The sequence below is a fragment of the Galeopterus variegatus genome, unplaced genomic scaffold (genome assembly GCF_000696425.1).
Source record: "Galeopterus variegatus unplaced genomic scaffold, G_variegatus-3.0.2 Scaffold6492, whole genome shotgun sequence".
In the NCBI taxonomy this organism is placed as follows: domain Eukaryota; kingdom Metazoa; phylum Chordata; class Mammalia; order Dermoptera; family Cynocephalidae; genus Galeopterus; species Galeopterus variegatus.
The window spans coordinates 67,775-80,690 of record NW_007732603.1 but is presented as its reverse complement, the minus strand read 5'-3'; the positions used below and the strand labels follow the sequence as shown (position 1 = coordinate 80,690).

The window sequence follows — 12,916 nt, the reverse complement described above, 5'->3', positions numbered from 1 at the left end:
GGATAATTTAATCCAGTCATATTTATCTTGTGAATACATTTAGTCTTCCTTCTGTTGTCATACGCTTTGTTTTTTATACTTCTTTGATGCTTCTTTACCTTTTGTTAAGTAGCCCGTTTTATAATTTCTCCATCTAGTGTTTTTAAAAGTATATTTACAATGTGGTTAAATTTAAATTGTGTGTATGTATATCCCACATTTCTCTACCAATCTCAAGCATGGAAAATAAGCTCCATAAGGCACGGTCTTGATGACATATACTTTTAAATCTTCTCTATTCTTTCACTGAGACTAATATAGAAGGAATGTTAAAATACATTTGCTCTATGAGTAAATAAATAGTATGCATTAACTACATGATCATAATTTTGCTCTGGGACCAAAGATAGATTCTGGAAGAAGAAATAAAAGTTAGAAAAATAGAAATAAAGATTAGGAAGAAGTGCAGAAAAAAGTAAGAAAGAACACTACAGAGGAGAAAGGTTCTATTCCAATCCTAGCTCAGTTATCTTAACTTTACCCATCCTTTCTGCATCTCTATTTTTTCACCTGAAAAAATGGGGGAAATGGATTAGAGCTTAATTCATTTTGGGGGGTCACATACCCTTTTGAGAAACCTATAAAGGCTATCAGTCTTCTCCACAAAAGAATCATATGCCTATATCATGAAAAATAAGTCAACATGTTTTATATCATCATGAAAAGACTTTAATGTACATATTGTTTATATGATATGAAACATCAATAAAACATGTTACTTTTAAACATAAGGTAATTCACATACACACACAAAGAAAAAACCTCTCCATACTTTATAATAAAGAAAGCCCAAAACTTTCAAGCAGGAAAAGAGCATTTATCCAAAGAAAGAAACAAAACATTTCTAGATGTTGTGAAATATGAAAGTCTAAAAATCTTCTTTTAAGTTCTCATAATATTTATTTCAGATAGGGATGAAGTTGTTTAAGTCTAGCTTTCCTTGACAAACCAATCCTGATTGGTCGACTGCATGTCTTAAGAGGTTGTATTCTTGAAATGCCGTGTGAAAAATGACAACCTAAAAATAAGACAATAAAAGTACATAAATGAGTAAAAATTACATATAACGTTATATGCTTAAAAGTCTTTACTTCTATTTATTGTAGTAGCAGCACTGACTACGCATTTATTATTTTTGTGTCAGGCATTGTGCTAAGTGCTTTAAATGCATTATTTTATTTAATCCTATACCCAGTTTTAAAATGTGGAAACTAAGCACAGAATAGTTAAGTACTTTGCCCAGTATAAAATACCAATTAGGGCCGGCCCGGTGGTGTACTGCTACAGTGCACCGCTTGGGAGCGCGGCGGCGCTCCCGCTGAGGGTTCGGATCCCACATACAGACCGGTTCCCGCTCACTGGCTGACCGAGGTGCGGGTGCAACACTGAGGGCTGCGATCCCGTTGCCGGTCCCAGTCCGGTACGGGCGCAACACTGAGGGTTGCGATCCGTTGCCGGACACGAAAAAAGTCAAAAAGGAAAAAAATAAAATAAAATAAAATACCAATTAAATAAAATGAGTATTCCAGTCTAATAATCTGCCTTAAAACAACAAAACTATACAGGTTTTAAAGCCAACTTGATGTAGTTGGCTGATGTAGCTTTAAACACTGTCATTTTTCTACTACAAGCTAAATAACTACACTTATATTGTTAATGGTTATGTTTGGTTTCTCATGGAGATTATTGTCATTAATAGAACTCAGGTGTATTCCATCTATTATGCATCAATGGAGAATTCTGATTTTGAATTTTTTTTTAACATCATACTATATCATTTTCAAAGAGGTTCAAAATATTTCATGGAGGTACATCTGTTACCTAGTTAGCCAGACAGGTAGAATCAACTACCTTTGATAATGACATACAACAATATCTCTGACTTTCGGAGTTTTGTTTTTCCATAAACTGTGGGGCATGTACGTAAAGCTAAAAATGTAAATTAGACTTTAATGAATTAGTGTGACCTTAATATAAAGCACATTATATTAAAAACAATCAATATACATTTCTCAGTATACCTGGGAAAAGGTATGCTGTATGATTTCTACTAAGTTGAACCAAACAATCTTGTATCTACATAAACATTAATGAAATAGAATACAAAATTAAACTACATGTAAATAGGGCGAAAAACAACTTAACACAAAAACTGCTGTAAATCAGTTAATGATACTTGATTCAACACTAAGATTTTTAAGTTATAAAAAGAAAAAATACCTGCTGGGCTCTTTTACTTGCCCAGAATCCTGCAACGAACTACACCAATTGTATAGCTACACTAATTGACTATAGCTACTCTAGCTAGTGCAATTGTCGGAATCTTGCCGAGGTAGCCAGTTGTCCTGCTAGGGCTCAGGGCCCACAGACCCTTCAAACCTGTTGTACTGGCTGAGACACCAGGCCCCTCACACGCCTGGCTGGGTCACCAGACCTGTCACAAGCAGGTCCCGGAGCTAGGTAATTGGGAAAGATCCCAGAAGCCGTTGGCAGACTACATGAGCTCAGTCCTCAGCGTCCTCAGCAACAGCAGCAGCAGCAGCTTACAGCAGATCCAGCAACAGTAGTGGTGGCGGCGCCTAGGGGCATCCCCGGGGCCCTGGCAGCAACAGAAGCTTGTAGCAATAGGCTTCAGCAGTAGCAGCCTCCCTGTGGACCCCCAAGGGGGTAGGGGTGGGCCACACGCAGCAACAGCAGCTGTCTCCCTAAACCCCACACCTTTTGGGGGGTATCCTGTGGGTGTGGGGCACTGTGGATCAGAGCCATTCGTCCTTTATACCAGATCCAGCAACAGTAGTGGTGGCGGCACCTAGGGGCATCCCCGGGGCCCTGGCAGCAACAGAAGCTTGTAGCAATAGGCTTCAGCAGTAGCAGCCTCCCCGTGGACCCCCAAGGGGGTAGGGGTGGGCCACACGCAGCAACAGCAGCTGTCTCCCTAAACCCCGCACCTTTTGGGGGGTATCCCGTGGGTGTGGGGCACTGTGGATCAGAGCCATTCGTCCTTTATACTTAAGTCCAATAACTCAAGACACCTGGGCACACACGCGCATCCACGCCAAGAAACACCTGGGCACACGTGCATATTTATATCAAGTGCTCGGCTGGATTCCGAACCCCTCGGGGAATCCTGACTGTTTACTTTCCCTACAATACCATTTTATTGCTAATTTTAAAAAAAAAAAAAAAACTTAAACAAGAAGGAATTGTATGAATAAGACAAAATTGTTGAATCATACCTGATTGATATACTAGATTTGGTTATAAATTAGAAAATTTCAGTAATTTATGCTGTGTACTTTAAGATTATTTCAAAACAGAGTCATGATTAGTAGTCTATTTGATTACTTTTCAATGGCTAACTCTCCTCTTTTATATTCAAACATGATAAATACTTCTGCTAATTTTGCAATGGGTGGGAAATTGTTGAACTGATTTCTATCAACATCAGGTCTTTTGCAAAGCATACACATATGTCCTTAAATAGTCACTAAGGTATAGTTGTGAGGATGTATTCCTTTGTCTCCTTGGATTTCCTACCTTATTAAATAAATGATGATCTCTTTGTTACTATACACTGGATTGATTCATTGTTTTGTATTGTTTAACAACTCTAAACACTTAAACATACTACGAGAGATTATTTTATAAAAGTCAGTGTTTTAAGAAGTCATAAAATTGATTAGTGTTATTTTAGAACTAATACTACCGTAATTGTTTTCTAAATCCTTGCAACTAGGGGCTTGTTAAAAATGCAGAATCTTAGGACCAGTCTCACAACTGAAACAATTCTTTAACGAGGTCCCCAGGTAATTTACATATTCATTGAAATTAGAGACCCATGGGTCTAAATGATATATAAAGTACCTGGCAAACTGGCTGACTGGCCTATAACACACACTCAAAATAATTTCAAAATACTTGCCTTCTATGCATCACAGAGTGAGAAGACAGTCAAAAAAAGAGACAGAGAGGGGATGCACTGAAGACATTAGTGGTAGAGAGAAGGCATCATGATGACAAGTAGTTAGATATCAAAATGTTTCAGTACAATTGGGATCTTTCTGATGCCTTTAAAATCACACTGTGTAAGCAGTCACCAACTATACCTAGGCAGAGAATTAAATCCATTCGTATTAACCCCACGTTCAAGTATCTCCCAAGTTTTCCCTTACGCTATGGATTTTAACAAGCCTCAGCAAGATCACTCAATTTTTATGCACTTTGAAAGTGAATCCAGGATGACTATCCTAATGTAGTGTTAAATAATTCTGGCTGACCTCACACTATTTTTCATATTTCATGACAAGCCACTAACTTGTGAAGGCAGAATCACATTATTATGGGTTTAGATATTTCAAACAAATGTAACATTTCTTTTCCCATTTGTACACATACTTAATCTTCCTCATATATTCAATTCATTATCACAATTATGATCATTATAGCAACGTAGACTTTTGCTCCCTAATCTCCCTCTATTCTACATCAGAATATGTTCTTAAATCCAATTTTGTTCTTTCTTTCTGTCCTAGAAGCAAACCCTATCCTTTCCAGTTTAATTCTTGCCACCCTGTTTTTAAACTCATGGAGTATTGTTCCATCGATTATTTCCGTTATTCAGGAGAGAAGAGACTACCTGTGAGCTTTTGATCTTCCAAGGGCATTAATTAATTATTTTTTAAGATTATTTCATTGTAAGCTAAGAAAAGAGGAAGAGATACAGTTCTGAGGTGACAGTAAAGGTGTCAGAAACAGCATTCTACTGATGATGAGAAGCCAGGAAAAATGTTTTCAGAAATGATGCTTGACAGAAGATGTTTTGGTAAATATATTTTTACCTACAACAGTAATCTTTTTAAATATAAACTTACATAATAACAGAAATTTCTGATGAGACTATAACTTTACCTAGTTGCCCATTTTTAATCCTGCACCATACCCATTGGTACCACAAGTTAGAATGAATATTAGACATATTTTGTTTTATTTTGATAATGTGGACCTCTTAGGCAAAAGATAAGGTCAGTTGTTTAATTTTTATTTTGTTTTATTTTATTAATAGTCATCAGAAGTATAAATGCCATAGTCAAAAATTATGTTAACATGCCTAAATGATACTAAATTTTTATTAATTTACAAAATAAAATGTCCATATAAAGAGCCCTATAAAAATAAAAAGTATAGAGAGCATTGATAATAAATATATAATTTGGAGTAATATCTCATAAATGGAAATCCAACTCAGATAAATGCCTTTTTTAGTTTGTCAATTAATGTTGCTTACCTTAGATGTGTACATTAGACATATGCAACACCTATCTCATCACATGGTTATTGCAATACATCAGCACAAATATTTGAACACAGTTTTGTAAAATGTTATTTCTCAAGAATATTCTAAATAGCATTTTAACTTTTAACCAGATTTTAAGTACTGAAATTTGTATCAGTAAATTATTAATGTTTTTGAAAAGTACTAAAACTTTGTGTTTATTTTCTAACAACCTAAATATCCATATTTCCCTTATGCTAAAAATACAAGAATATGATAATCATCTTAGAAGGTATCGTAGAAAATAATTAAAATCTTACCTCCTCTCGAAATATAATTAAATTTTTCTTCCTTGCATTCATCAGGAAAAAAGGCGGGTCTTTTAGGTAAAGGATTTTCACAATCTGAAAATAAAATCTTTATGTTACATCAATAAGTAACTTTTATATTAAAATGCTAACACTATAAACATTATTTTTTCAGAAATATTTCCTTCAGTTGTCTCCTAATATTTAGAGAAATGAAACAGGACTTTTCAAAGCTCTTTTTAAAAATTTAATAACTTGTTTGCTTCAACTTTAATATATTTTTTAATATTTGAACAGACCTTTATGAGAAAACAGTATGAATCAGTAAACATTGTCTTATACTTTATCTTCTTTTTTGTCAAAATTATATATTTGGCCTACACAGAAAAAAGCAGTAATTTTTAAACATGAAAAAGAACAATTGAAAATGAATTTTTTACCTTCCTCAGAAGTAGAATAGAGTAATTCTTCCTCTGATGTTCTCAGACATCTATACTTATTAAGAACTTGCTCTTCTCCATTATTGGGTACTGTTTTCCATTTAAATAAACTTTGGTGTATTTTATGCATTTTAGGACCCGCTATAGTATCACAGAGCAAAGAAGATGCATATATTTTGTCAACTGCAACCATTTTCAAATCTTTTTCTATCTCCTTTTTTTCCTCCTCAACATCATTATTTTCTCCAAAGTAATTTTGTTGCCCATTGTTTGTTTCCACAGTGCTTAGAGTTTCGTCTTCCTTACTAATTTCATGAAACATATGAAGTTCTTCAAGAACTAAATCAAATTTACTCTTCATCTCAAAATCTTTTTCTAGTGTCAGAGCTTCTGTTGACAAACATTTAGCAGTTAAGTCCTGAAAACATTCATTGTTCTCTTCACTTAAATCAGTTTCAAGTTGATGATTAACATACAATGTAGAGTCATTTTTTGAATAAAAATGCTTTGAATTAGCTAACTCACTTTCTTGCAAAATACTCTCACATTCATTTCTGTTGGCTATGTAATTTTCATTAACATATTTAGTTTCTTCCACATTTGCTTTCTTACTCATTAATGAAACTGACTGCACAGAAAACATATCATCCATTGGGGAAAAATTATCTTTCTCTTCATTTTCTATCTTAATATCTTTATGAACTTGGCAACTATTCACTAAACATTGTGCTGTGACTTTTACTCGTTCCTTTAAAATTAAGTTTTCTTTTTTTTCTCCTATTTCACTTAGTGAGTTCCTGAAATTTAGCACCTGAGTTACAGTCATAGTATTGGTCTGTTTACTATGTATTGTATTATAGCTTGTCAGTATGGCCTGTTGCCTAATATTGAAAAAATCTTCAAATGTGCACTGAGAATTAAAGCTAGTGATCTTACTATGCTCCTGTTTTCTTTCAGTGTCTAATTCTTGGTTGTGCATATTTATTTCATAAAATTTTCCATTAATATATAAATGGTTGTTCCATATAAATTGAGGACAAGACTTAACATATGTTTTAACAATATTAGAACTACAGTGAGCCAAATTTTCCACATTCATGAGTTGTTCAGGACAACTCATATTCTTATAACTAAATTTTTTTGTCAAATAAGTTTCTTCCATGTCATCAAAGTCCATTAAAAGAGGATTTTTTTCATATGTTTCAAAAATTGGAAAATGTATATTTGTAGTTGTCATACTGAAGGAATTAGTTTTTTTCTTAGACCCTTCAAAAACTTGTTCAGTTTTAAGTAGTTTTCTTTTCTTTAACATAGGTTTCATATTATCTTCTAATGGTCTTGAAAAAGTTAAAATTCTTACTAGATGTGCAGGATAATTTTCCACAATAAGATTTTTTTGATAATTCAAATACACTATTCTTTTGAAAATGCATCCCTCTTCTAATTGAGAATCATTTCCAATTCTTGTTAAAGAGTCAAAGTCACTGAGCAAAGAAGCTACGTTGGTTTTCAATATGATATTTAAAGATTCTGAAACATTGGTTAGTAAATATATGCTTAAAATGCCACTCTTTATATTGACATTCTTATTCCTGGTTATTAGATCTTGAACACCAGTTTGCTTTTCACATGTCAAAATTTTATACCAGGTTAAAATATTATTGTCTTTTTGATTTCCTGGAATACTTTTATGGAAATAAAGAATTCCTGTAATAAAACTTTCAAAAATATTGCTTAAATGAAAGTCTTTTTGTGCAGTATCATATCTCAGCTGTGACATATTATCATTTTCTTCTTTACCATTTAACCAAGCAATTTTTATTAAAGTTTTTTGACTATCCAGTATTTCTATCATCAGAGGCTTTAATTGTTCTTTATGCACATTCATGACTTCTGTATTGTGATAATCTTCCTCACTTAAAAGGTCTATTTTGAATAAATGTAGCAAATTCAATTTTTCTCCAGTTGTTTTTATATTTTCACATTTCATCTTGTAATTATTCATAATCCAACAATTTTCACTATTTCTTCTCAAAATATGTCTAATGTTATAGTCCCAGCTTTCAGATTTTTCCAAAGGGGCAGGTATGTAACTGTTGAGACATGTTTCTGCTTCCTGCCAATTTGCATTTTCTAGTATTAGAGTGAAATTCTTTGTAGAGCCTCTTACATCACACTTGATACTACTGTGATTATAGTAGTTTGAACTGATCAAGACTTTTTTTCTCTCACAGTTCTTTTGGTTGCTGAGTGCCTGGTAGTTACTTCCATAACACTCAGGAAAAATATTTTCTGTAACCACAATTTTTTTATTATCCTGTAGCTGTTGCTTCTTAACATCAGGTCTATTTTCGGACCAGTAAACGTTTGTGAAATCCCTAACATATGCCTCGCTTTTGTCATTCTTTTTCTTTGCTATTTCCTCTAAATAGACAGAGGACATTTTTCTATTTAAGTACGTTGGAAACTTCGGGATACTTATTGTGCTGCCATCTCTGAAATAGCTGGGTTTGGCAATTTCCAAGCTGGGCTGGTTGTGAGATTTGGATATTTTTAGTATAGACGATGAAATGTTATGTTCTTTTTTATTTGATGGCATAACACTGTCGGCTTTACATCTGTTCTTCATTTCATGAAATGTTGATTTAGTTTCCTTGTAAAAGGTAACATCTAAAAATGGATTTTCTGTCTGTTTTATATAACTATTGTCTTTCAGAATATTGTCTCTCCCTTGGACTAAATATTGTTTTCGATCGTCATGTTTCACTCCGTGTACACCGTGTTTGGAGGTGTTGACTAGAAGTTGGCTCACTGCTGCTTTAGGTCTGTCATCGCAGCGCACACCAAAAACCTCTTTGTCATGAGGTCTTGGTTCAGACCTTCCCGAAGCCCTCAAGTCAGAATCAAAACTTGGTGAGGGAAGAGACTGCGGACAGCTATTCTTCTGAATTTTGCAATTTTGGCATCCCAGATTACATATGGGCTTCCCACTAACCGATTTCTCCACACACAAGTCTGTGGAGTTATCAAAACAGGCATCCGTTGAAACAAGGTGCGCCTCAAAGGGTCTGGGAGACAACTCCCGGGCCTTCTCCACCTCAGACAAGACAGGCACCAAAGGCAGCCGCCACTCCGCCTCAGAGACGCGGTCAGGTTCCTCTACACGGAGCCGCTTGCTGCTGGGTGGCTGGGAATCGGGGTCCTCCTCGGGAAGCGGGAAAGAGGAGGCCGGCCCCCTGAGCTCGGCAACCCGCTGCGTGGGGCGCGTGAACGACATGACAGCGAACGGAGGGGATCTGTCCGAGGTCCCGGAGAGCCTTCAGCTTCTCAACGGGCGCGAGGAGGTGCCGCCCCGCCCCCCCCCCCGGAGCCGCCCCAGACACGCCCCTGACACGCCCTCGAAGCCTAATCTCGGCTATGCTTGAGGACTAGCCCCGCCCCCGACCCGCCCGGTTCCGCCCAGGCCTAAGTCCCGCCCCCGCCCCGTCCCACCCGCCCCCGCGCGCCTCGAGTTGTTTCCCTCCGAGGCTGAGGTGTCCGCGGCCATCACGTTGTCTATTTTTAGCGCCTCTTTCTAATGCCACAACTGTAGCTAGTCTAAATATGTCCTACCTTCTTGACGAAGTAAGGGGAAAAGTCAGAATCTGTCTTTTTTTAATTTGTGAATGGAATCAGCTTTATTTTTAAAATTCTAAAATTCTGTTTTCCTCAGAAGCGGCTGAAGCGGCTTCTCCACAGTTGGTGGAGTGACTTGTCCAGTAAGATCGTGTCGCTCTGTGAGCACCGGGTCAAATCTCTCTGTGTCTGGAAAGACTTTTTAATCACCCCGTGGCACTTCAAAACACATTTTTCACTTCACTAATAAAGTGTGTGTTTTGCGGGAAGGCGCTGGTACTTGATCTGAATATCTGAGGAAAAGTGTGTGGAAATTATCCGGATCATTATAATTCTTCACTTAAGACGGGAAAAAAAAATCATTGTCATATACGTTGTGTTTTTTTTTTTTTTCTCCCTCAAATATTGTGAAGAAAATTACTTAGAGATAAAAATTATATGTTTAAACCACTCCACTCAGTGTAAGCGTAAATAATAATACAGTTTGGACTCATACGCAATAACGAATTTTTAAATGTTACTTCTTCTTTTCCTCCGCTTTGAGAATCGTTTCTTTATGACTTACAGTCAACTCTGATTTCCGTGAATTCCATAATCATAAAGAAGAAAATTATTTTGAAAATGTGTAATATTATGATATTCATGTTTATTAAGAAACATGTAGGGGCCGGCCCCGTGGCTCACTCGCGGGAGTGCGGCGCTGGCAGCGCCGAGGCCTCGGGTTCGGATCCTATATAGGGATGGCTGGTGGGCTCACTGGCTGAGCTGGTGCAGACGACACCAAGCCAAGGATTACAATCCCCTTACAGGTCACAAAAAAAAAAAAGAAAGAAAGAAAGAAAAAGAAACATGTAGTTACTACTCAGTCATCAAAAACCTCACTCCCTTTGGTGGTTGTTTCAAACTTGATATGTTCTATGTTTCTAAAAATTTGTAAGAACTACAATTATGTACAACAATATGTGACTAGCACACTACCTTAGGTAATGAGCTTCATCAGCCTCTGTCGTGCAAATACTCCTAGATATACTGTGATTTCCAGTTCTAGGCATTTGCTATTGCTGTAGCTTGTAAAGTCCTCCAGAGAAATGTTTACTTACATTTGCAGAAAGCCGTGCAGCCTAGGCACTTCATCAGCACTACAAATAAGAATGAGGTGGTGGTTCAGCTTATACATCAGTGAATTCTCAACGTGCTGGTTCTGTATATGTTATGTCCCATTGATTTTCCATCCCAGATTCTCCACATTCTATTCTAATACACTCTGTTTTATGATTGTGATCAGCCCATGAGGACTGACTTGCACAGCTATGGTCGATATAATTGGTGTAGTGGAGTCATATTAACATCAACCTTTTCAACTGTATAGTAAATGCCACAGCTTTGTTATTTCTAGATTGATCTATAACTTGGTGTTTGATTATTTCGTCATCTTGCTAGTTTGCCCAAGAACTATTTTTTAGCTCTCTACCACACCATTATTTAACAACTGTTCATTTTTTAAGGACTAGAATTCAAATAAAACCCAGAAGTATTAAATTTAATTCAACAATTGTTTGAGAACTATGTCCAAGACAGTGTTAGATGTATAGGAATTTAGACCTTTTTCTCTATCCTAAAGAAACTTATAGCAATGAACACCAAAAAAGGAGGCTTTTCTTGCATTTATTTATTTAACAATTATACTAATGGTCACTACCACTTCAATTAATTCCCATCAAAGCTACTATTTATGTGTTTACACCTTTTTTTCCCCCAAATGCTACCTTGAAAATGGACTAGTTAAAAGTGAGAAATGCAAAAGTTGTACCTTTGACTCATCATAATCAAAATATAAATGAGACTTGATCAAATCTGACCCACACTTCAAAGCCCATTTCATATGTCATATGTTTTATATCTTTACCTGCCCTTCCTTAGGAAGCACTTACTTTTAATAACAGTAAACTGAGCTTTTCAGCACCTTTCTGATTCCTTGTAGCTTGGTTTCTTATTACAGTTCAAACCTGAATGAATGAAAGAATGAATGAGTTCATGAGATAAACCTCACTCACACTGAAGATATGGTGCAAGCTCCTATTAAAGTTGAAATTTCATTCAGTACCATGACATGCCTAATGTCCAATGTCCTTATCATGGTATGCCACATCTTTACCTCTAGATCCTACCTTAACTTTTTCAGCTTCATCTTTTATTTCTACAATTTGCCCCATGCTGCCTATACTAGATGGTTATTTTCTTGCTATTCCATGCATGTTCTCAATGTCCTTCTCTTTCTCCACCTGGCAAATTTCTATTCGGCCTTAAAGACTAATACCCAAAAGTGACCTTCACTGTGAAAGCTACTGTACCTCCTCCCTACTCTATTAAATCTCCAGGCAGAATTACCTGCATCCTATCCGTGTTCCTACAGTACTATATTTCTAACTGTAGGACAGTTAAAACATCTTATTATATTGAGGTGTTTATATATTCCCTCCACTAGACTCTATTAATCAGGACAAGGATTTATTCATTTTTATATCCCCAATGCCTCCCACTAAATGTCTCAGTTAATGAGAAAAAATTAAATGATATTACTATTAATATACATTTACCAGTCCAAATGGATTTTGTGGTGTCTTGAAAGTATTTTAAGTTTCTTGTTTTTGTTTTATTTTGCTTTAGTTTTATTAAAGTGAAGACTTGTTTTTATGATCAAGCTAAAACGCATAAAAACAAGAAAAATATGTTGAGCCATACCACCAGAAGAGCCAAAAATTGACATTAAATATTAGTGGTTTTAACATCATTTAAGTTTCATGGTAGGATGAGAAATGTGACATGACAGTTTTTCTCTTTTACTTCTTTTAATAAATCATGTAAGCAGTGAATAAATATGCTAAATCTAAAGTTTTCAGATTGAAAGCTAATAAAACATACTGTAAATACTTATTAAGAACTAGTAACAAAAATATTTAAACCAAATGCAGGGGTTAGAGAGGAAAATATCATTCCTTACTAAAAATGTTTAAAATAAATATGGCTATATATAACACAAACAGCACTTATCAAGTCAACAATAAGCATAAATGGGAAAGTATTTAAGAAAATCATGATACTGTCTATATCCATGTATGCAGTTAACATGTCAGTCAGGTGAGAATGTTCTACTATTTAGAACATCCATTTGATGTTCTAACAAATGTTACTATCAATTAAAAGACTCTTTGTCACTGAAATAAAAGCAAGAGTTTGTATTA

General features: G+C 35.6%; 1 protein-coding gene across 1 annotated transcript; it reads right to left on the bottom strand.

The window, feature by feature from the left end:
• Positions 1-685: 685 nt before the first annotated feature.
• Positions 686-9,336, bottom strand: RAD51AP2 (RAD51 associated protein 2). Its single transcript, XM_008590952.1, has 3 exons — positions 6,060-9,336; positions 5,632-5,715; positions 686-1,057 (listed from the first exon to the last, which is right to left on the bottom strand). The coding sequence occupies exons 1-3, from the start codon at positions 9,334-9,336 to the stop codon at positions 939-941; spliced, it is 3,480 nt and encodes a 1,159-aa protein (XP_008589174.1). The 3' UTR covers positions 686-938.
• Positions 9,337-12,916: the final 3,580 nt, after the last annotated feature.

Excerpts from the sequence above, each read along its gene's own strand:
- RAD51AP2 (XM_008590952.1), bottom strand. The coding sequence starts at position 9,336 with ATGTCGTTCACGCGCCCCACGCAGCGGGTTGCCGAGCTCAGGGGGCCG. Across the intron at positions 5,716-6,059 it reads CTATTCTACTTCTGAGGAAG|ATTGTGAAAATCCTTTACCT; the intron begins GTAAAAAATTCA and ends TTTTATTTTCAG. Across the intron at positions 1,058-5,631 it reads TAATTATATTTCGAGAGGAG|GTTGTCATTTTTCACACGGC; the intron begins GTAAGATTTTAA and ends TCTTATTTTTAG.